A 16,824-nucleotide genomic window follows, 5' to 3' on the forward strand; every position below is an offset into this window, starting at 1 on the left:
TTAATCAAGCAATATCCCTCCTGTACTGTTGTCCTAAATAGGGATTCTTTTACCTGGTGTGCGAGAAGCCAATCCACCCACAGAGTCAAGATATTCGATTTTATTCATATCTTCACAGAGATGGGTACTAGGTGGTCAATCCACAAAGCTAGTATACCAAAGGCCAAAAATACAAGCACATTTATACAATTCTAATCAGGTAACATGTCCACAATGAATCTACATCACTACTTGGCCAAGGTACTATTATTATTATATACCATTATATACTGTTATTGGTTTAACTTTCTCTTGGCTTGATTTAAAGGTACAGTGCCTTGTAAATTCAGTGAGCATTCCAGTAGGCAGGGTCTGCACTCAGAGCTGGGTAGCCTCAGCTTCAGAGGTGTGGTTTTACATTATAATGAACTAAGTTTACCCAGAGGACACAATTTCACAAGTTAGTTACACATTTCTAACCCCCAACCATCCAAAGCTGTTTTGGGCTGACATGTAATCAGTCTCTTCCCTTTACCTCGTTGTTTTAGTTCTCCTTCATCACATTTCACATCCTTGGGTCAAGTTGTTCTCCTTTTCCCAGAAACTGCCTTTCCCCTGACTTGTACAACTGTCTCGTGTCTACACCAGGAACTCACAGACTGAGCACGAGCAAACTCACAAGCGATCCTGCAATTCAATGAGCAATTATTCCTCACACAGATCTTCCCAACATTTACACCATTCACTAACTAGAGGTCAGTGGAATTAACAACTATTTTAGATAAAGACAGAATGCTCTTTCATAAATATTCTTCTCTACCCTGAAGGGAAGTGCCTGTGTATTTTTGCCGTTGAGTTCTACCACAGATTAAATTTATTTACTTCCCTTCCTACAGAATCACTATAGCAAAGGTCTGCAAAGGACCACATAATCTAATTCTATTCCAACATTTTCCCACACTTTATGAATAACAATTTAATAACATGAAATTTACTCAACCATAGCTTGACCCAAGTTGGAAGATATTAAAACTCTTGAGAACTTTTTTCAAGCTTATATTTAAAAGTATAAACTATGAAAAGTTAAAAGTTTAAAAAATCACCTCCAGGAAATTTGATTATGCACTCAGCATCTTCTCTATAGCTACATTTAGCCTCTAGTGGAGAGCAAGTTTCTCTTACCACTTATAGAAAGAAAAAAATTATTTAATTAAAGAGGTAAGCAATTATAAAACCCTCAAAAATTGCAGGATGACTCCAGAACAGACAAAATATGCACATATGCATTATGAAAAAAGAACAGGAGAAAAGCCTTGTTTACTCTTGAAATAAAGCATAATTTGGTGGAAAAAACTTTAAAAAATATCGAAAATCAAGCCTGTAAATGATAAAAGTTGTCGATTCAAATCGTTACAAGAGCATCCACCCTTTCTGCCACAGACTTTAACTCAGTAGCAAGGTACCTGTAGCAGACAGCACTTTGGAATTCAACCTGAAGGAATGGAATCTCATGCTTTGAGGCATGAGAAACTTTTCTTAGTAATTTTATCTATTCATATGACCAGATTACTATTAAATTTAATTAGTATTAGTATTAAATTTACTGTATATTCCTGCTATATCATTACAAATACTTTTCACAGGATGTTCAAAGCCTTAGAATAATTTCTATTTATGCTACTGAAAGTTTCTTTCCTATTCAGATCCTAAAAATCCTTTGAATAATCATCTTGGGGAGAATGACCCTTCTAACATGATTTGTAAGGATTTATACTAGAAGAGGTAGGAATATGAGATTAGGTATATATTACCAGAAAAGCCTTTTAAAAGCTAGAATAATCCAAAGCATTAAACTGATAAAATAAGCATATTTAATAGATTTTCATACAACATTTGTTCTGTAAAGAGTGTCATATCAGATAGAAGTGATGGACTGTTTTTCCTTCACCACTCTTCATTAACAAACTCTAGGGAGACGTGAAAAGGTCAGGTTTCCTTCTCTGCGTTTGCCTAAACTATTATGATACACTTGCAGCACCTCAGTCAGCTCCTCCTGACACTGCTTAAATAAAGCCTTAAAAAGTACACCGACATCCCAACAGTCGCTGCATACATTGGCAGCCACAGGGGGACATTTTAAGGCAAGATTTCTGCTTACACAAGATGCTTCTAAAGCTTTTGCTTCATCCATTTTTCCTTTAAGTAAAGAGGCACTGAACAGTGTACAGCAGCAAGTGCCTTCATTAAGCATCAGCAACTGAAAGCAACTGCTGCATTAAGGGAATAGAAATTTAGAAGAAAATAACCCCCCTTTCCATTCCAGCTGGTCCTCAGAGATCAGAGGAGCTAGATGCAACAGGGCTTGATTTCTGATTAGAACCAATACAGCATTACAGGTCTGGTCAAGTTCAATAATAACTTGCATGAGCACAGATATGTAAGTTGTACAGTTTATTGAAGCAGCAGGAAAGCAGATTCAGGACTGCCAGTCAAAAAGGCACTAACTACAGAGTGTTAGTATGTGTTGTGGCAGAAAGTATAGTAACAGAGATCTAATAGCACTATATGTATATAAACGCATATTCCTGGATCTGCTTCAATGCAGTTGGAGGTGCAAAGCTCACATAAAGCTGTCCCTTCAGGGCAGGAGGAGAGAAACAGTCCATCAATCAATCCCAAGCAGGAAGAGGTGTTTTCCCCCCGTGACTCTTTCTGCCCAGAAAGCCCCCTTTTATACTATAAATTTCTGGCCCTTCACAATGGGATGGAACGACTGCACGTTATGGGAGGGTTTGGTGACTTTGGTCATACAGGTATTATGTCTCTTGTTCCTCCTCCTTTGCATTCCACGGGGTGTGGAAGTTAATACATAAGTAGAGCTTAATGAGGGTCTCTGCTACTTTTGATCTGAATTTATAGTTGACAAAAAAGGTACAATAAACAACTTGTCTCTCCTCCACATACTCAGGCAGCAGCCAGGGCCGTCTGACCTTCGCCAGACAGTCTTTGCACACATCCTTGTCTCCTTAACACACCAGATTTACAGCAAGGCTGGTTGCTCAGGGTGAAGGGGGAGTCAGGCTGATGCAGAGGCGTGGGTGCTCCTCTGTGCTTCACAAACATCAGGCTGTGAGACCTCTGCTTCCCTCCAGACATTCTCCAGTTGTTAGGCCTTTGCTCGAAGCAGGTGCAAGATAAGTGAGGGGCCCAGCTCATGTTTTTCTCAACCAGCCTCATCAATTCCTCACCGACCTGAAGCAACACTGTACACTTCTGACCCTTTACAAGTGACTTCCATCAATATTTCATTTCCTTGCTTCCCACTAAGATATGGCACTTGCACATCACTTGCACATTCAAAATTAAGCATCTTTTCAATTACAGTATCAAAGACAGATCTTACTGAAAAGCTACACCCTGAACCCGCCATAACACAAACTCATAAATACTTACTTTGGCCTATACCAAGAGATATCTTTTATGAGTACAGCTCTGTTAGGACAAGTCACAGGGGTTTTTTTGTTTGTTTGTTTGTGTCCTTCTTTTTGTATTTCTATTGCAGGGGTTATAAGGATTCTCCAAAACACAGATGGGATATGTTGCTCTCTATTTGTACTGATTCCTGGACTTTCCCAAAATTCTGTGTTCTAAGACAAGAGACATGCAAAGGCTTGTGCAGAAGAAGATTATCTAATGCATGTATTAATGCAAACAAACATATGATAGCTGTAGGTGTGTGCATTTTGTTTTTTAAAGGTATTGATAATCTATTTGAGCACAAATAATGAAATATAAAGAATTGATTTAGATACTGTGTTTATCTAGAAATGGTGTTTTTCCTCAAAAGATGATTAACCAAAAGTCTCAAGAGAAATTATTTCCCACTTCTCTGGTATAACTGCAATACTACAAAGAGAAAAGCAAGGGAAGTTTACTTAACAGAGGGATAGCCATGTTATTTCAGAACATGCCCTTCTGGAAGCAGGTAGGGGATGGAGTAATGCAAGAAAAAAAACCCATAACCAGATTTGTGTGCTTGTGGTTATTTTGTTAGTTTTTGATAAGGGGCACTTCTACTTGGAAGAAATCAGTGTTTTGCAAAAGTGGTAGCCAACATTAACCCTACAGGACAAGCAGGAATGAAAGTAACCCTCAAAGCAGCTGCTTGTGAACAGGATCTCAGGCTGAAAAAACAAATACCCAAAACCATGGTTGGAAACAAGAAATACAGTATATCCTGGCAAGCCAGAAGGGCACATGGCTCATCATTTCAAAAGCCAACAAACCTCCTACTCCCATGTCTGGCACAAAGCAGGCTGTGAGCAGAACAGTTCAAACAGTGACTAGGTGCCAGCTCTCAGGAAGCTGTCTGCCATAGGAATGCAGCTGTACCTGCAGCCCAGCCTGGCCTGCTGTGCTCTGCACCCACCACAGCTGGTAAGGACACCTTAGGGCTACCCCTGGCTGCCAGCCAGGGAGGGAGGTGGGGACATACCCACAGGGAATGAGCAGGCACAGTGGTCCCATCACCTCTCAAATCTGTGTGCCCACGGCAAGGATATGACACTGCTATATCCAGTGGAAAAGAAACAAATCCAGCTTTCAGTCTTGAGTTCTCTACATTGTTAGTAACAAACAGTTCAGTTTTCTCATGAGCCTTTATTTTTATGGTGTAATATCTTTGCCATAAATCTAAGATATCAAAGAAAAATGTCCTTGTTCTAAACACACAACTTTCAACCTGAAAGTCAGCAGAAGAAGACAACTGACTCACTCAATATTACCATATGAGGAGTGACAATTGAAGAACTAAGGCATCCCTCAAAACAGGGAAAAATCAGATGAGTACATCTGTTCCCTGACAACTTTTAGAAAACCAAATACAATGCGTGGGAGAAGAAAGGGAATAAGATAAGAGGCTGAGAAGACTCTACTTGAGAATTAAATGGGAAGGACTAGGAATTGGAAAAGCTGAATACACATGGTTTGAGAGTGAACAAGAATCCACACCCTAATTAAAAAAAAGTAACAAAAAACGTGAACAAGAAGTTGCTGAGGGAGTTTATTGTGCTAAGTGTAAGGAAATTTGGAAGAAAATAACCCCCCTTGCATTCCAGGTGGTCTTCAGATATCAAGGGGCTGGGGGTGGCTGGTCTTAAATTCTGAGTAACAGCCAATTCAGCACAATAAGAAAGTAACAGAAACGCAGAGCCAGTTCAGTGCCACAAGCCCAGTCACATTCCCTAAGAACTATCATGGCCAGATTCACAAACAGTGAATTATTGAAGCAACAGAAATGCAGATTCTTATTGGATTGCCAGTGATAACTGGATTTCTAGCTCAGCAACTGTGACACGTTATGCACTTTATCAGTTACACAGTAGCATTAAGTTCCCATCCCTGTAGTGATTTACAGCAGCACCTGGCCATGGTGTCTCTGCTCCTCCATCCTGTTTCCCTTAGGTCAGCTCCCCAAGTCCCCCCAGCACCATGAACATCTAAGATTGCTGCCTATGCTGCTCGAGGAACAGAATCTTCATAAGCCAGCGACATTCCAGCCCTGGAAGTTTCCTTGCTGTTACTTCTCTTAGGATGTGGACACAACTTTAGCCTCAATAATCTTTCCCCAGTAATTCTAGTAATTCTTCAGTGTTTTGTTTAACTTTATATTCTATTCCTAATACCCAAAGATTCAGTTTTTCCATAAACTGCTTCATAGCAATGCTTCTGGTACATATTATTCACTTCAGAAGATGTGGAGTCTACCTGGATCTATGCCTGGGCTTAAAGTTAAGAAAGTTTGGAGATTAAATAATATTGAAGACAGACAGCAAAGAAAAGTCATCACAGATTAATAAAACACTGTACTAATTAGAACACAGAAATTGCACAACATTCTTTTAGGCTCCTCTAAAATGTGTTAAGAGGAACAATAAATGAAAAAAAGGAATTAAGTTATCTTGGATATAAGAAGCCTGTCTTCAGAAGTATTATATGGAATATGAAGGTAAATTACTCCTGCTAAGTAAATAAAAATATATAAAAAACTCACTCCAGCTGCGGAAAAAGAGAGGAGGAACACAAATTAGCTTTACAGACTACCAAACTTCAAAGCCTTTATAGCGTCTCAAGCCGTAACTTACCATACTCAGTGTGGCAGAAGAAGTTTTATACTACCGTTCTAAGAAGTGAAAATGAATCTTCTATTACATCAAGCCACACACACACACAAAATGTGTATTTCTACACTATACATACATTGTGTAGAGATAATCCCATGGATTCTGTTCAGACGTCTAATAAAAGGTATTCTCTTTTCTACAGACCACAGTAGACTATTTGACAAAGCTCACAAAGAGGATAAATTTAAAATATTTTCTATAGGCCTACTACCAAAAAAAAGAAAAAAAAAGTAATGGAGGGTTTTTTTTCTGACCAGAATTTTTTTGTTGTCTAAACCAAGAAGCTCTGAATATGGATCTTCTTACAGAAAAACCCAGCAGTCCTGTAGATAAGTAAGACTTCTCAGGGAAAATGAGATAGAATGAATAAAAAGAGGACAGTCCCTTGATAAGATTTAAGCTTCCAAAATCTACTCAAAAAGGAATATAAAGCATGTAAACACTATCCTCTTATCACTAAATGCAAGTTAGGGTTATACTTTTTAAACTTGGAAGGTAGTTACTACAATAAACAGATTTATAAAAATATAGGATTAGTACATTCAAAAAGACTGAATTTGTAACGGCCTTCAACATTAACACAGTATCTCTGAAGTAACATGTTGCCTGAAGAGGGAGGGATTGTTTAGAGGAAAATGAGTGCAGAAGGGATATGTAGACAAGAATATGCAGGAGAGGACTGGAAAAGCAATCAAACTTAGAAACAAGTGACCCATCCTAATTATCTCTGATAGCAGATGCTGCCAACAGATGCTCCCACATTATGCTCCAAGTACAGCTGTGAGAACCAGAAATAGATACCAAAGATGCTAAACTCGGAAAGATGCATCCCTTGCACCTCAAAAAAGGATACTTGAGATAGCACCCTAAACTGACAAAGCATGTTTCTTCCAGTCACCTCTGCATCGTGAAGCAATCCAAGTGTATACTAAGCCCTTTTGCTTAAGCTGTCAATTTTAAGGCTTCACAGGTGTTGGCAGACAAAAAATATCAAGGATTATTAACAGATGCACTGACCACAAGAAACAGTTTATTCAAGTCATAGCTGTAGTATGATGACAGTTGTCTTGTCTCATTTATCTCAGTTAGTGAACAGAATTTTACAGAAGAGAGTAAAAGCTACTCAGAAAAAAAAAAAAGCATTTTGAACTGTCCAATAAGTTTTATATTACAAACAATAAAGAGATTATTTACTTATTTACTTAAGCATTTCAAGGGTTATAGCTCTTGGAATTTTTTTCCTGGTGTTGGTTCAGCCTTTAAGTGTCACAAATCATCAAAGTTTGAATAAAACCCAGCTTTAAGATACCTGTATCTGTTCAGAAGTAAACCTAGAAATATAAAAGATCAGAGAAGATCTGCACATCAGCAAGCTCACAGAAGTATAAATAATGCAAATCAAACTTTCATCCTTTCAGGATACTGGAAATCTCCAAGGGCTATGCATAGCACACCACTTTTCAGAGTAGCATCCAGCTTTTTGGGGTCTCATTAATTTAAGGTTCTACCAACTGCAAGAGAGTACAGCTGTAGTAAGGAAGACCCACTTCCCAGACTGATTCAGTGAAATATTCTAGTGCTAATATCTGCTATAGTCTCTATCAACAGCCAGAAATAAACACCGCTGAGGTGTTCAGCCTTTCCATGTAGCTGACAGAATTCCTACCACCACCAGTGTAGTGTTTCTTCTGGTTTTTACACTGGCAAAATGGCTATAAACTAACCAGGCAAAACTATAATAAGCTGGATTCAAAGACTCTTAAGAAAATATCAGGCCACCATCTACATTCAGTGGACTATCACCAAAGCAAAAGTAACTTACAGCTTTCTGGAAAACATAATTTTTTTTGTGATGACACTTAAAACCAATGAGAGCAAAGTGACAAGTCATATTTTCACGAATTTCCAAGGTCCCTTTAAAAAAACTAATGCCCTGTCCATGCTCCTCAGAAGGAGAGAAATGACACCACATCCCACCCCTGAGAGCACTGCAGCTCTCCGCTTTGAGCAACACAAAATTCTTACTGGACCACAGAATACAATCCAGGCTCCAGTACCGGTTAGCTGAAAACAGATGGCAGTGCAGAGAGCCCGCGTCCCTGGAGAGCTCACTAATCGACTCACTCCGTAACTCGAAAAGCTTTCATTTAGCAAACAGACCAGTTCAGTTAACTCTGCACCCCAGCTGGGACAGTGGCAGGCAGGGCTGTGGGATCGTGGTGTCCAACGGGACACTGACAACCGACAGAGAAACCCGGCCTTTCCGCACCGCTCTTGGACGACCGGTCGCAATTTCGGCTGTTGCCATCCCCTGTGGGATCGCTACCGCCGGGGCACAGACGGGACGAGCGGGGTCCAGCAGGGGCACGACCGACACGCCACTGTCGCTGTCCCCATCCAAAGGCCACCCCCCGGTGCCACACCGAGGGATGCAGCAATAAACCCGAGGGGTGAGGGGTAACGGGAGACACGTGGAAGCACCTTGCACCCCTTCTACTGACAGAGATACTGGCCCCACATGCCCCTGGAGAGTCTGGACACTGTCAGGCTCAGGAGTGTCATGCTCGGGCCAACAAAAACTGGGCAAAACACACAGAAGTTTCTGCCACATTTTACTGGACCTGCCTGCCCCGTTCCCACCAGCCATCTCTGGAGATGGCTTGTTCCTTCACCTCTAGTGAAAAAGTTCTTCCTCAGGCCAGGCTCCAATCTCCCCTGCAGCCGTCAGGGTGCAAAAACCTTGCCCTAGACCTGCAACACTGGTTCGCTTCCCTTTGCAAAACCTTTTACCTCCAGGGAGACTGTGAGCATGTCTTCCCCAAGCTTCTGGTCCTGTAGACCAAATACAGTCACACCACTAAACCTGCCTTCCTAGGTGATGTTTTTAAGGTGCTTATGGGTTTTGCTGTTCTCTGGGCTTTCTGCAGCTCATGGTGGGTGGCCAGTTGTGCTGTTGCTGCTGCTGATGGCCCGTACCACACTGCTGACCTCTGCACTGGCATTGCTTAGCAGGGATGGGGCTGTACCGGGGTCTTTCCTCACCTCCATCGAGCTCCTTTCCAAAGGTCTCACCTCACTCCTGCTGAAGGAAACACCAGCACTTGAACTGAGAGTGTGGCTGGTTCTGGACCAGCATCCTGGTGCTCCCCGGGCACTTGCTGGCTGCAACCCTGCCCTGCTGGGGCTGAGGGGACCCAACTTTGTCTGTGGCTGGAGTTAATACCTTCAACACCAGCTTCTCAGGGCTGCGTGGAGGTGAAATGAATCTGGTCACCCACACAGGGAGTGAGTGGGGCACCGTGTGGGTACGAAGCCTGCGGGCAGTGTCCCCCTCCGGCTCTTTGTGCCCCAGTGCCCTCTTCTTGCACAGAAAGCCTGAAGTATTTAAATTGCATTTGTGAAAGACTTAGCCCAGTGCTCGCGCTTGTCAGCAGCTTTCAAGAGCTTTGCCCGGCCCTGCTGAGATTAGAGGTCACTTTTGCTGGACCTGCTTCCAAAACACGGCTGAGCAGCCCGGTCGTACCGGAGCGCTGGATGGTGACTGTAAGGGGAAGGTGTGTAGAAAAAAACCCTGAATGAACAAGTGTAGAGGCTGACCCAGGGCTGTATGGAAACAAACAAACAAACAAACAAACAAAAAGAGCATTGTATCTTCTTTTGTAGCTTTTATTTCCGCCAAGTCACATATGCGGAACAGCCCTCTCAACCGACCTGAGAGTGTCGGGATGTGACAAACAGAAACAAGGCGGAGACGCCGTTTAACAAACGAAGCCCAACAAAGCCGCCCGTGCGCCCTCAGCGGGCCGGGCCGGGCCGCGCCCCTTTCCTGCGCGCAGCCAATGCGGGCCGCGCTTGCTGCGGGCGGCGCGGCGGGCGAGTGGCGCGGGGCGTTGTTGCGGGGCCGGGCCGGCGGGCGGGGCGCGGCGTTCGGCCGGTGCTCGGTGCTCCGCCCGGTGCTGCCGCTCCGCCCGCCCGCCATGAACTCCCTGGACCAGGCAGAGGGTGAGTGCGGCCGCACGGAGCGACCCCGCAGCTGCTTCTCCGGCGCGCCGGGAGCTCCCGGCTCCACGGCCGGGCTGCCCGGGCGCGCTGCGCCGTCCCCGCGGAGCGGGGCGAAGCGGCCGCGGGAGGCCTCGGCTCCCTCTGCACCGCGCTCCCGGCGCTGCTCCTCGGCCCAGACAGGCGAGCTGGGGCGGGGTCCCGGGGCTCCTCCGCATCCTGCGCTCGGGGCGGGCTGTGCTGCTCCCCGCGGAGCGGGGCCGCGGGCAGGCCTGTGCCGGGGGGCTCCTGCCGGCCCTGGGGAGGAGGGACCTGCTTCTCTTTCCCTGCCGCTGCTCGGCTGTGGCTTATTAAAATCCGCTTGTGCTGTGGTAAACCCACGGGTTTGTGCGTGAGGCGCGTTTCTTACAGCTCCGAGTCCCACGCTGTGCTTGAAGAACGCGACGTCAAAATAGCCCTTTCTTATCCGAGAACATTGATGGTCTCGGTTACACGGGCTTTGAAGTTGCAGCTTGCAGGATGTCAAAACCCTGAAAGGAGTTTTTAGCGTCCAGAAATACGGCTGGGACGGATTTTAGAAACGCCTCAGTGGAGGTGTTTTGTGGCTGACATGTCGGCAGGAACCGATAGTCCGGCGTTGTCAGGGCTTTGTTGCCATGTCTGCACAAGCTGAGGGATCCCAGAAGTGAGCCCTGCTGGTCACAGCTGCCAAAGGGATCAACTCACAGATAATAAATAAAAATAAGTTAAAACTTTAATTTCCTGTTTTCTGAAAGAGTTTTTTTCACATTTTGTTTTAGTGATATCTGCAATATGCACGTGTTTCCTTGAGAGCTTTGTTGTCGGTAGCCTGATTTTATGCCTGCAGGGTTCTCCTACTCTAAGAACAGGTTTTCATGTGCTGCCTCCTGTTCCCCCTTTCACTTCAGTGATTAGGTGCAGGGGCTCGTGCTAGTCAGGGAACAGTTAATTAGCTTTAATTGCTGGCAGGGGTTTAGCTTCCCCAGAAGGGAAGTGGAGGACAGGCCATAACTACCGGGCTCTTGGTGGTAATTAAGACTAGTCAGCTGTTCTGTGGCTGAAGTCAAGATATTGTGATCTTCACCCATGAATTCACCTGCAAACCACTTAGGAGTAAATTCAGGTTTAGAAAACTGCATTAGTAATGATCATAATAGCAACTCTTCTTCCAGTCTTATTCTCTGTTTGCTTTATTACGGTAACTAATTTAGCAGTAGTTGCAAGCTGAAGTTCCACAGTGATGCTGATGGAGACTTTAGCGGAAAGTTAAGTTGATGCTAATTAAAACTTAACTCTGGGTAAAATTCTAGGTTTGACTGGAATGTTGTCAAATATTGACCTTGTTCAACAGAAGCGTAAATCTAACCTGAGCTTGAGGTGAAACAGCTCCTTTTCGACACACATTGGGAGGCCAAGATTTTTTTAAAAACGAATTAGGATTATGAACTTGAAATGCATTTAAGAGCAATTTCAGTGAAAAGATTATAGGAGAACAATGGCAGTAAGAAGAAAGATCTGTTTAAAGAAAAAGTGAATTAAACTGAGATCGTGGGGTTAGTGTTTGCTGTGGGGTTTTTTGCATATGTGTGTATGTGTATATCAGGGCATTCAAAGTTTCTACAAAACAAAGTCATCAAAGCTATACTACTACAAATAATCCCTTGAACAGCTGGCAGATGGCTAACCTTTTTTTAAAACTGCTGTTACATAGATAATAGAACATAATGGTTTCCTGATGTACTTAATAGTCCAAAATGTGATACTTTTTTTTTGAGAGGCAATTTAAGCTACTTTGAATCTAACTCTCAGTGTTTTTAAAAATGTCTAAAATAGTCTGATTTCCCATCTATATTGATTTTCTTTTTTGTAAGTGGGAATGTTTCTTGCATTTAGTTTAACTCTGTCACTGTACTTTTTACCTGAAGTTGAGCAAAACTACTTTGCCTGGGCTTTTATTGCATCTAAATTATCATTGCATTGGTTTTCTCTGCCTGTTTAAGTGGGTATGCACAGGGGAAAAGTGAATTCCTTTCATCTTTTACATTACAATGTGACTAAATAGATGAAGATCTAATTATGCTTAATATACATCCTCCCCAGATCTCAAAGCTTTTGAAAGAAGACTTACTGAATATATTGCATGTTTGCAACCAGCTACAGGACGTTGGAGAAGTAAGTTTAATGTTCCAAGGGATAAATAAGATTCTGTCTTTTCAGCTTTTTAGATTTACCAGTGTGTATCTCTGATTTAAGTTTGCCCAAACAGAAATCTGTATTTAAGTTTTCTTTAAAATTCGTGGCATACATTGCATAGACTACAAGAAGTAATACAGGATAATAAACTAATACTTTAGCCAGAGTTAGAAAAATGAGGCTCAGATTGAATTGGTTTAAGGCTGAATTATTCTCAAAATAGTTGGAACAGTAAGTTGTCATGGGGTTATTTTTCTGTTTTATTCTGGTTTTTATGTTGTTTTGGGCTTTTTTTTTTTGAGACTCAGACTTCTCTGATAGTCACTATAGTTACATAAACTAAATGTGGTTTATGTAAGTGAGATAGTCCCTATAAAACTGAAGGTGAAAAAGTTACAGCAGTGTGCCATAAAGGCAGCATGTCTTCAGCTCTGTTCTGACAGGGAAGTTTGAAGGAGGAGGAAGGTCAAAAGATACCACAGATATGCTGCCAACTTCTGAATCAGTAGTCTGTGGTGGAAACAGCCAACTTTTTTTTGTTGTGAGATTCTGCTGAAGTTTCCCTACTCAAAGAATACTGATGTTTTTTAGCACATATAAAATAGCATCTTTTCTCCTGAGAGGTCAATTTTGAATGAAGGAATGACTACTTAGAAAGCAAAACCAAACACCACTACCACCACCTCAAGCTCCCTTGTTTCAGAGCAATCAGGAGGCAGGAAGATATTTATATGTACATCTGCCAGACTTGTGCATACCTACTGTAGGAATGCATTTGGCTTCCAGAATTGTTATTTACTGTCAGATATAATTAAAAAAAATACTGAAAACTTCTAGGCATATTTAAATGAGGTTTGCATAACTAGTATTGTATTCAATTGTAATTTGTGTTTTTTTCCCAAACTACTCATTTTCTTAGTTTTGCAGTTCCAATAAAAGGGGAACTTTCTACTTTAATTGTAACAGGGTATTTAACTCAATGTTTACTTTTCTTCCTGTTATTCTGAAAAAATGTGTTTTGTAGAGAAGCTTTGTGCTTTTGATAGATCTTTTTCAACTTTCTTTTGAAAACTTGTCAGAGTTCCTATTTTTTTAAAATTTGTAATATTTGTAAGGAATATGCAACTCAATAGCAAATTATAGCAGTCTTGCAAACCTTAAAGTAGTATTTAGTGAATATTTGGGTTTTGTTTCCAGGTTCTTTCCTATGATCCTAAAGGCTGGTAATTCTGGGCCTTTTCTTCCTTTGTTTTTGATGTGGTTTGATTTGTTGGCTTTTGTTTTTTGCCCTGCCCTGCCCACTTCCTTTCCAGTAAAAACTTTATTTGCATCCAGAGCTTCAGGCTCCACAGAAAACACTCAGAACTGTGATGAAAGCTGCAAGGCTTTATGGATGTGCAATATAACACGAGGTTTCTCTACATTTATATTTGTTCTGTTTTCTTTTTCCATCAACCCCAGTTCCCCAACCCTTTGTAGTCTCTCAGAATCAGTCCAGGATGCTGTGTTACTCTGATATGTATCTGTATCATTTACAGTGAATTGATTATTTTTCCTAAGCCATTCTGGATATGTAGAGGTTTTTGCTAATATTCATGTGCTAATGTTAACATGCTTCCTGACTCCTATTTATTTTTTTTTTGCCTCTTCCTTGCTTGTAATTGTGTCGATTGGGATGGGGAGCGGAACACAACTTGTGCCACTGAAACTGCCTCAGGCTTTCCTTATGCAGATGAGCTTGGGGGAGAGAAACTTTAGCTCTGCTCTGCAGTTTGATGGTTCTGCATTCCTGTTGCCCAAAGTGCCCTAGCTCAAATAGCAAAGTGAACATTTGGTACAAATCTTACTTTACTTACCAACTCATGCTTTTAATATCCACGTTTTTTTAGAAACTTTGGTTTCTTCAAAGGATTGGGATATTTCTGCTTGACAATTTAGATTTTGGTACCAACTTGTACAGAATCTTTACAGTTTCACTTCCTGGTAGTTTTTTCACCTATTTTCATTTCTGCCTCCAATTAGAAGCTTTTTCTCATGCAGAAGTAGGAAAAGAAATACAAGCTTAAAAGTTGCTGCTGAAAAATAAATGCTTTTAAATATGAGTGAGGTATACTGTTTATGACTCTTGTTCTTTTCTTCATCAGTGATTCTGATAGTGGTATCAGTTTGCACAGCAACTGGGGCTTGGAACTGGTTAATAGACCCGGAGACACAGAAGGTAAGATCAGGCTGATGCTGAATGTTTTCTGTTTCATAGCTTGGTGCTGCAGTCAAGTGGTATATTGAAAACTGGAAGGCTAACTGAAAGGCTGGTTCTTATGTGAAACTGGAAGATAGTTTTTAGTAAAGCTCTCAAACTGTCTGGCATTGTTGTGGAATATGTCCTGGGGCATTGCCTACGAAAATGGTACACCTTGAGTGCTGATAGGAAGAATTGTTCACAACTACTTCGAGAGGGCTTGGAGCAGCGTTTCATTTTTAGTTAAGCGAACTAGGCAGCAACTTTCTATATGTTTTAGAAAGTATATAGTGAGACTAATCTCATTTCTTTCCTAGGTGTCGTTTTTCACATCACTTTGGAATCACCCGTTTTTCACAATTAGCTGTATTACTCTAATAGGCTTGTTCTTTGCTGGAATACATAAAAGAGTGGTGGCACCATCAATGTATCCTTTAATTGTGTTTGTCAAGTTACAAGTGTTGTAGTTACTGCTGTTCTTGAAGTCTGTGCTAATGCTGCTGTTTCAGTTTTTACTTACTCTGTGTACAAGTGTTAGCTGCTTTCCTTGACACAATCCACTCAGTATAGCAGCCCGATGTCGAACTGTTTTGGCAGAATATAATATGTCCTGTGATGATGTAAGTGTTGGTGGTTCATTGCCTAAACCTTGTTTGTATAAAAAAAAAAAAGGCAAACAGTTCAAAAAAGACACATGGGTTTTTTTCTGAACAGCATTTGTATACGCCTCAACAAATTCTGTGCACCTGTAACACTGGAATGTGAAATATTCAGTATTGTTCTCTGTGTTGTTTTAAACTCAGCCTGTAATATTGAACTTGAAATGCAATTGTTGGGCTCAACTTTCAGGGTTTAAACTTGTGTGTTTTTGTTTTTGTTTTTTTTTTTGTCTCTCTTGCAGACTGGAAAATTAATACTGAAACCTAGGCCTCACGTTCAATAAGGGCTGTCTTCCTTCAGTTTTTTCCACTGCCATGGAAACCAAAAATGACCTTTATTAAGGTAGTATGACAGCAAAAAAACAAACGGGACTGGTTGTCACTGCCTGGGAGTGAAAGTCTTAACACAGTTGACAGTGAAAGTGTGCAATATTCCTTTCTTGAATATTTATCCAAATTCTTTGTTATCACATTATCAGTGCTTTTGCTACTTCTGATTACCTCTTTTTCAGTATTAGTCTCACTTTTTTACTTCAGCTAGAACAGAACATACAAGTGAAGTATGTTAATCGGCAATGGAGTTGAACTTGAAAATGAAACCTCATTTGTGTTACATGTCTTTGTAAGCTATTGTAAATAGCACATCAATGCCAATGTTCAGGAAAAGAAGTAATATTTGCTTTATGGATTCCTTTGTTCCCGTGAACCGTATTGAGAGGAACACTTCCCAGTCTCCTGATGTTTTATTAGCACACTTCCTCATTACAGCTGTCCTTGTCTCCTGGTCACTCTCTTTGGAACTGGTTAAAAGGCTCGCAGGAAGACGGTCTGTCTGTGCTGGAGAAAACTGGTCTTACTGTTTAAGAACTTCACAAATATATCAAGGATCACATTTGTCGAGTTGTGTATATAGTGCACCAGCCACTTTCCTTGTGGTCATACATAGTTCCTTGTTTGATCTGGTTCAAAACACTGCTATTTTAAGATTTTAATATTTTAAAAGTTGTCTTAAACATGCTTGTATCTTCCTGATTGCAAGGTTGTACTGTATCTAAAGTCCACCCGAACATTCTGAGGGGATTTTTATGCTGTGATAGTCAGAACATGAAAAGAGTATTGCAAATGTGTAACTTCAGATTTGGTAAAGAAAAAATAAAGAGTGCCACAAGAAAATAACAAAAATCGTTATTCAGAGTGTTAACAACGAGGTGTGGATGAAATATACTTAAAGTGTAACTTTTGAATAGCTAAAACTATAAAGTTTTAAATTTAAGTTGTTCAAGGTGCCTTTTTAATTGTTTTGAACTCTTTAAATTGACTCTAACTGCAAAGCTCTTGCAACTTCAGTAACTCCTACTACAGGGTAGACTGGCTTTTAAAGGCAGCCTATTGATGTAACTTTGTCAGTTAAGACATTAAGAATTGTCTTCTGGATTTTTTTTCCAGTAACTGTTCTGCCCACGCATTATTTTTAACTGCTGTATATTTTGTAGGTAAATGTGTATAAAATAAATCCTTTGTATAAACAAAACGTTATCTTCTTTTGTACCGT

General features: G+C 41.2%; 1 protein-coding gene across 1 annotated transcript; it reads left to right on the top strand.

Moving 5' to 3' along the window:
- Positions 1 to 10,064: 10,064 nt before the first annotated feature.
- CNEP1R1 (CTD nuclear envelope phosphatase 1 regulatory subunit 1) lies at positions 10,065 to 16,803 on the top strand. The gene is made up of 6 exons (XM_032700985.1): positions 10,065 to 10,163; positions 12,282 to 12,353; positions 14,519 to 14,592; positions 14,931 to 15,040; positions 15,179 to 15,233; positions 15,515 to 16,803. The coding sequence occupies exons 1-6, from the start codon at positions 10,139 to 10,141 to the stop codon at positions 15,554 to 15,556; spliced, it is 378 nt and encodes a 125-aa protein (XP_032556876.1). The 5' UTR covers positions 10,065 to 10,138; the 3' UTR covers positions 15,557 to 16,803.
- The last annotated feature ends 21 nt before the right edge of the window (positions 16,804 to 16,824 follow it).

This window comes from Chiroxiphia lanceolata, chromosome 13, assembly GCF_009829145.1.
Source record: "Chiroxiphia lanceolata isolate bChiLan1 chromosome 13, bChiLan1.pri, whole genome shotgun sequence".
NCBI classification, from domain to species: domain Eukaryota; kingdom Metazoa; phylum Chordata; class Aves; order Passeriformes; family Pipridae; genus Chiroxiphia; species Chiroxiphia lanceolata.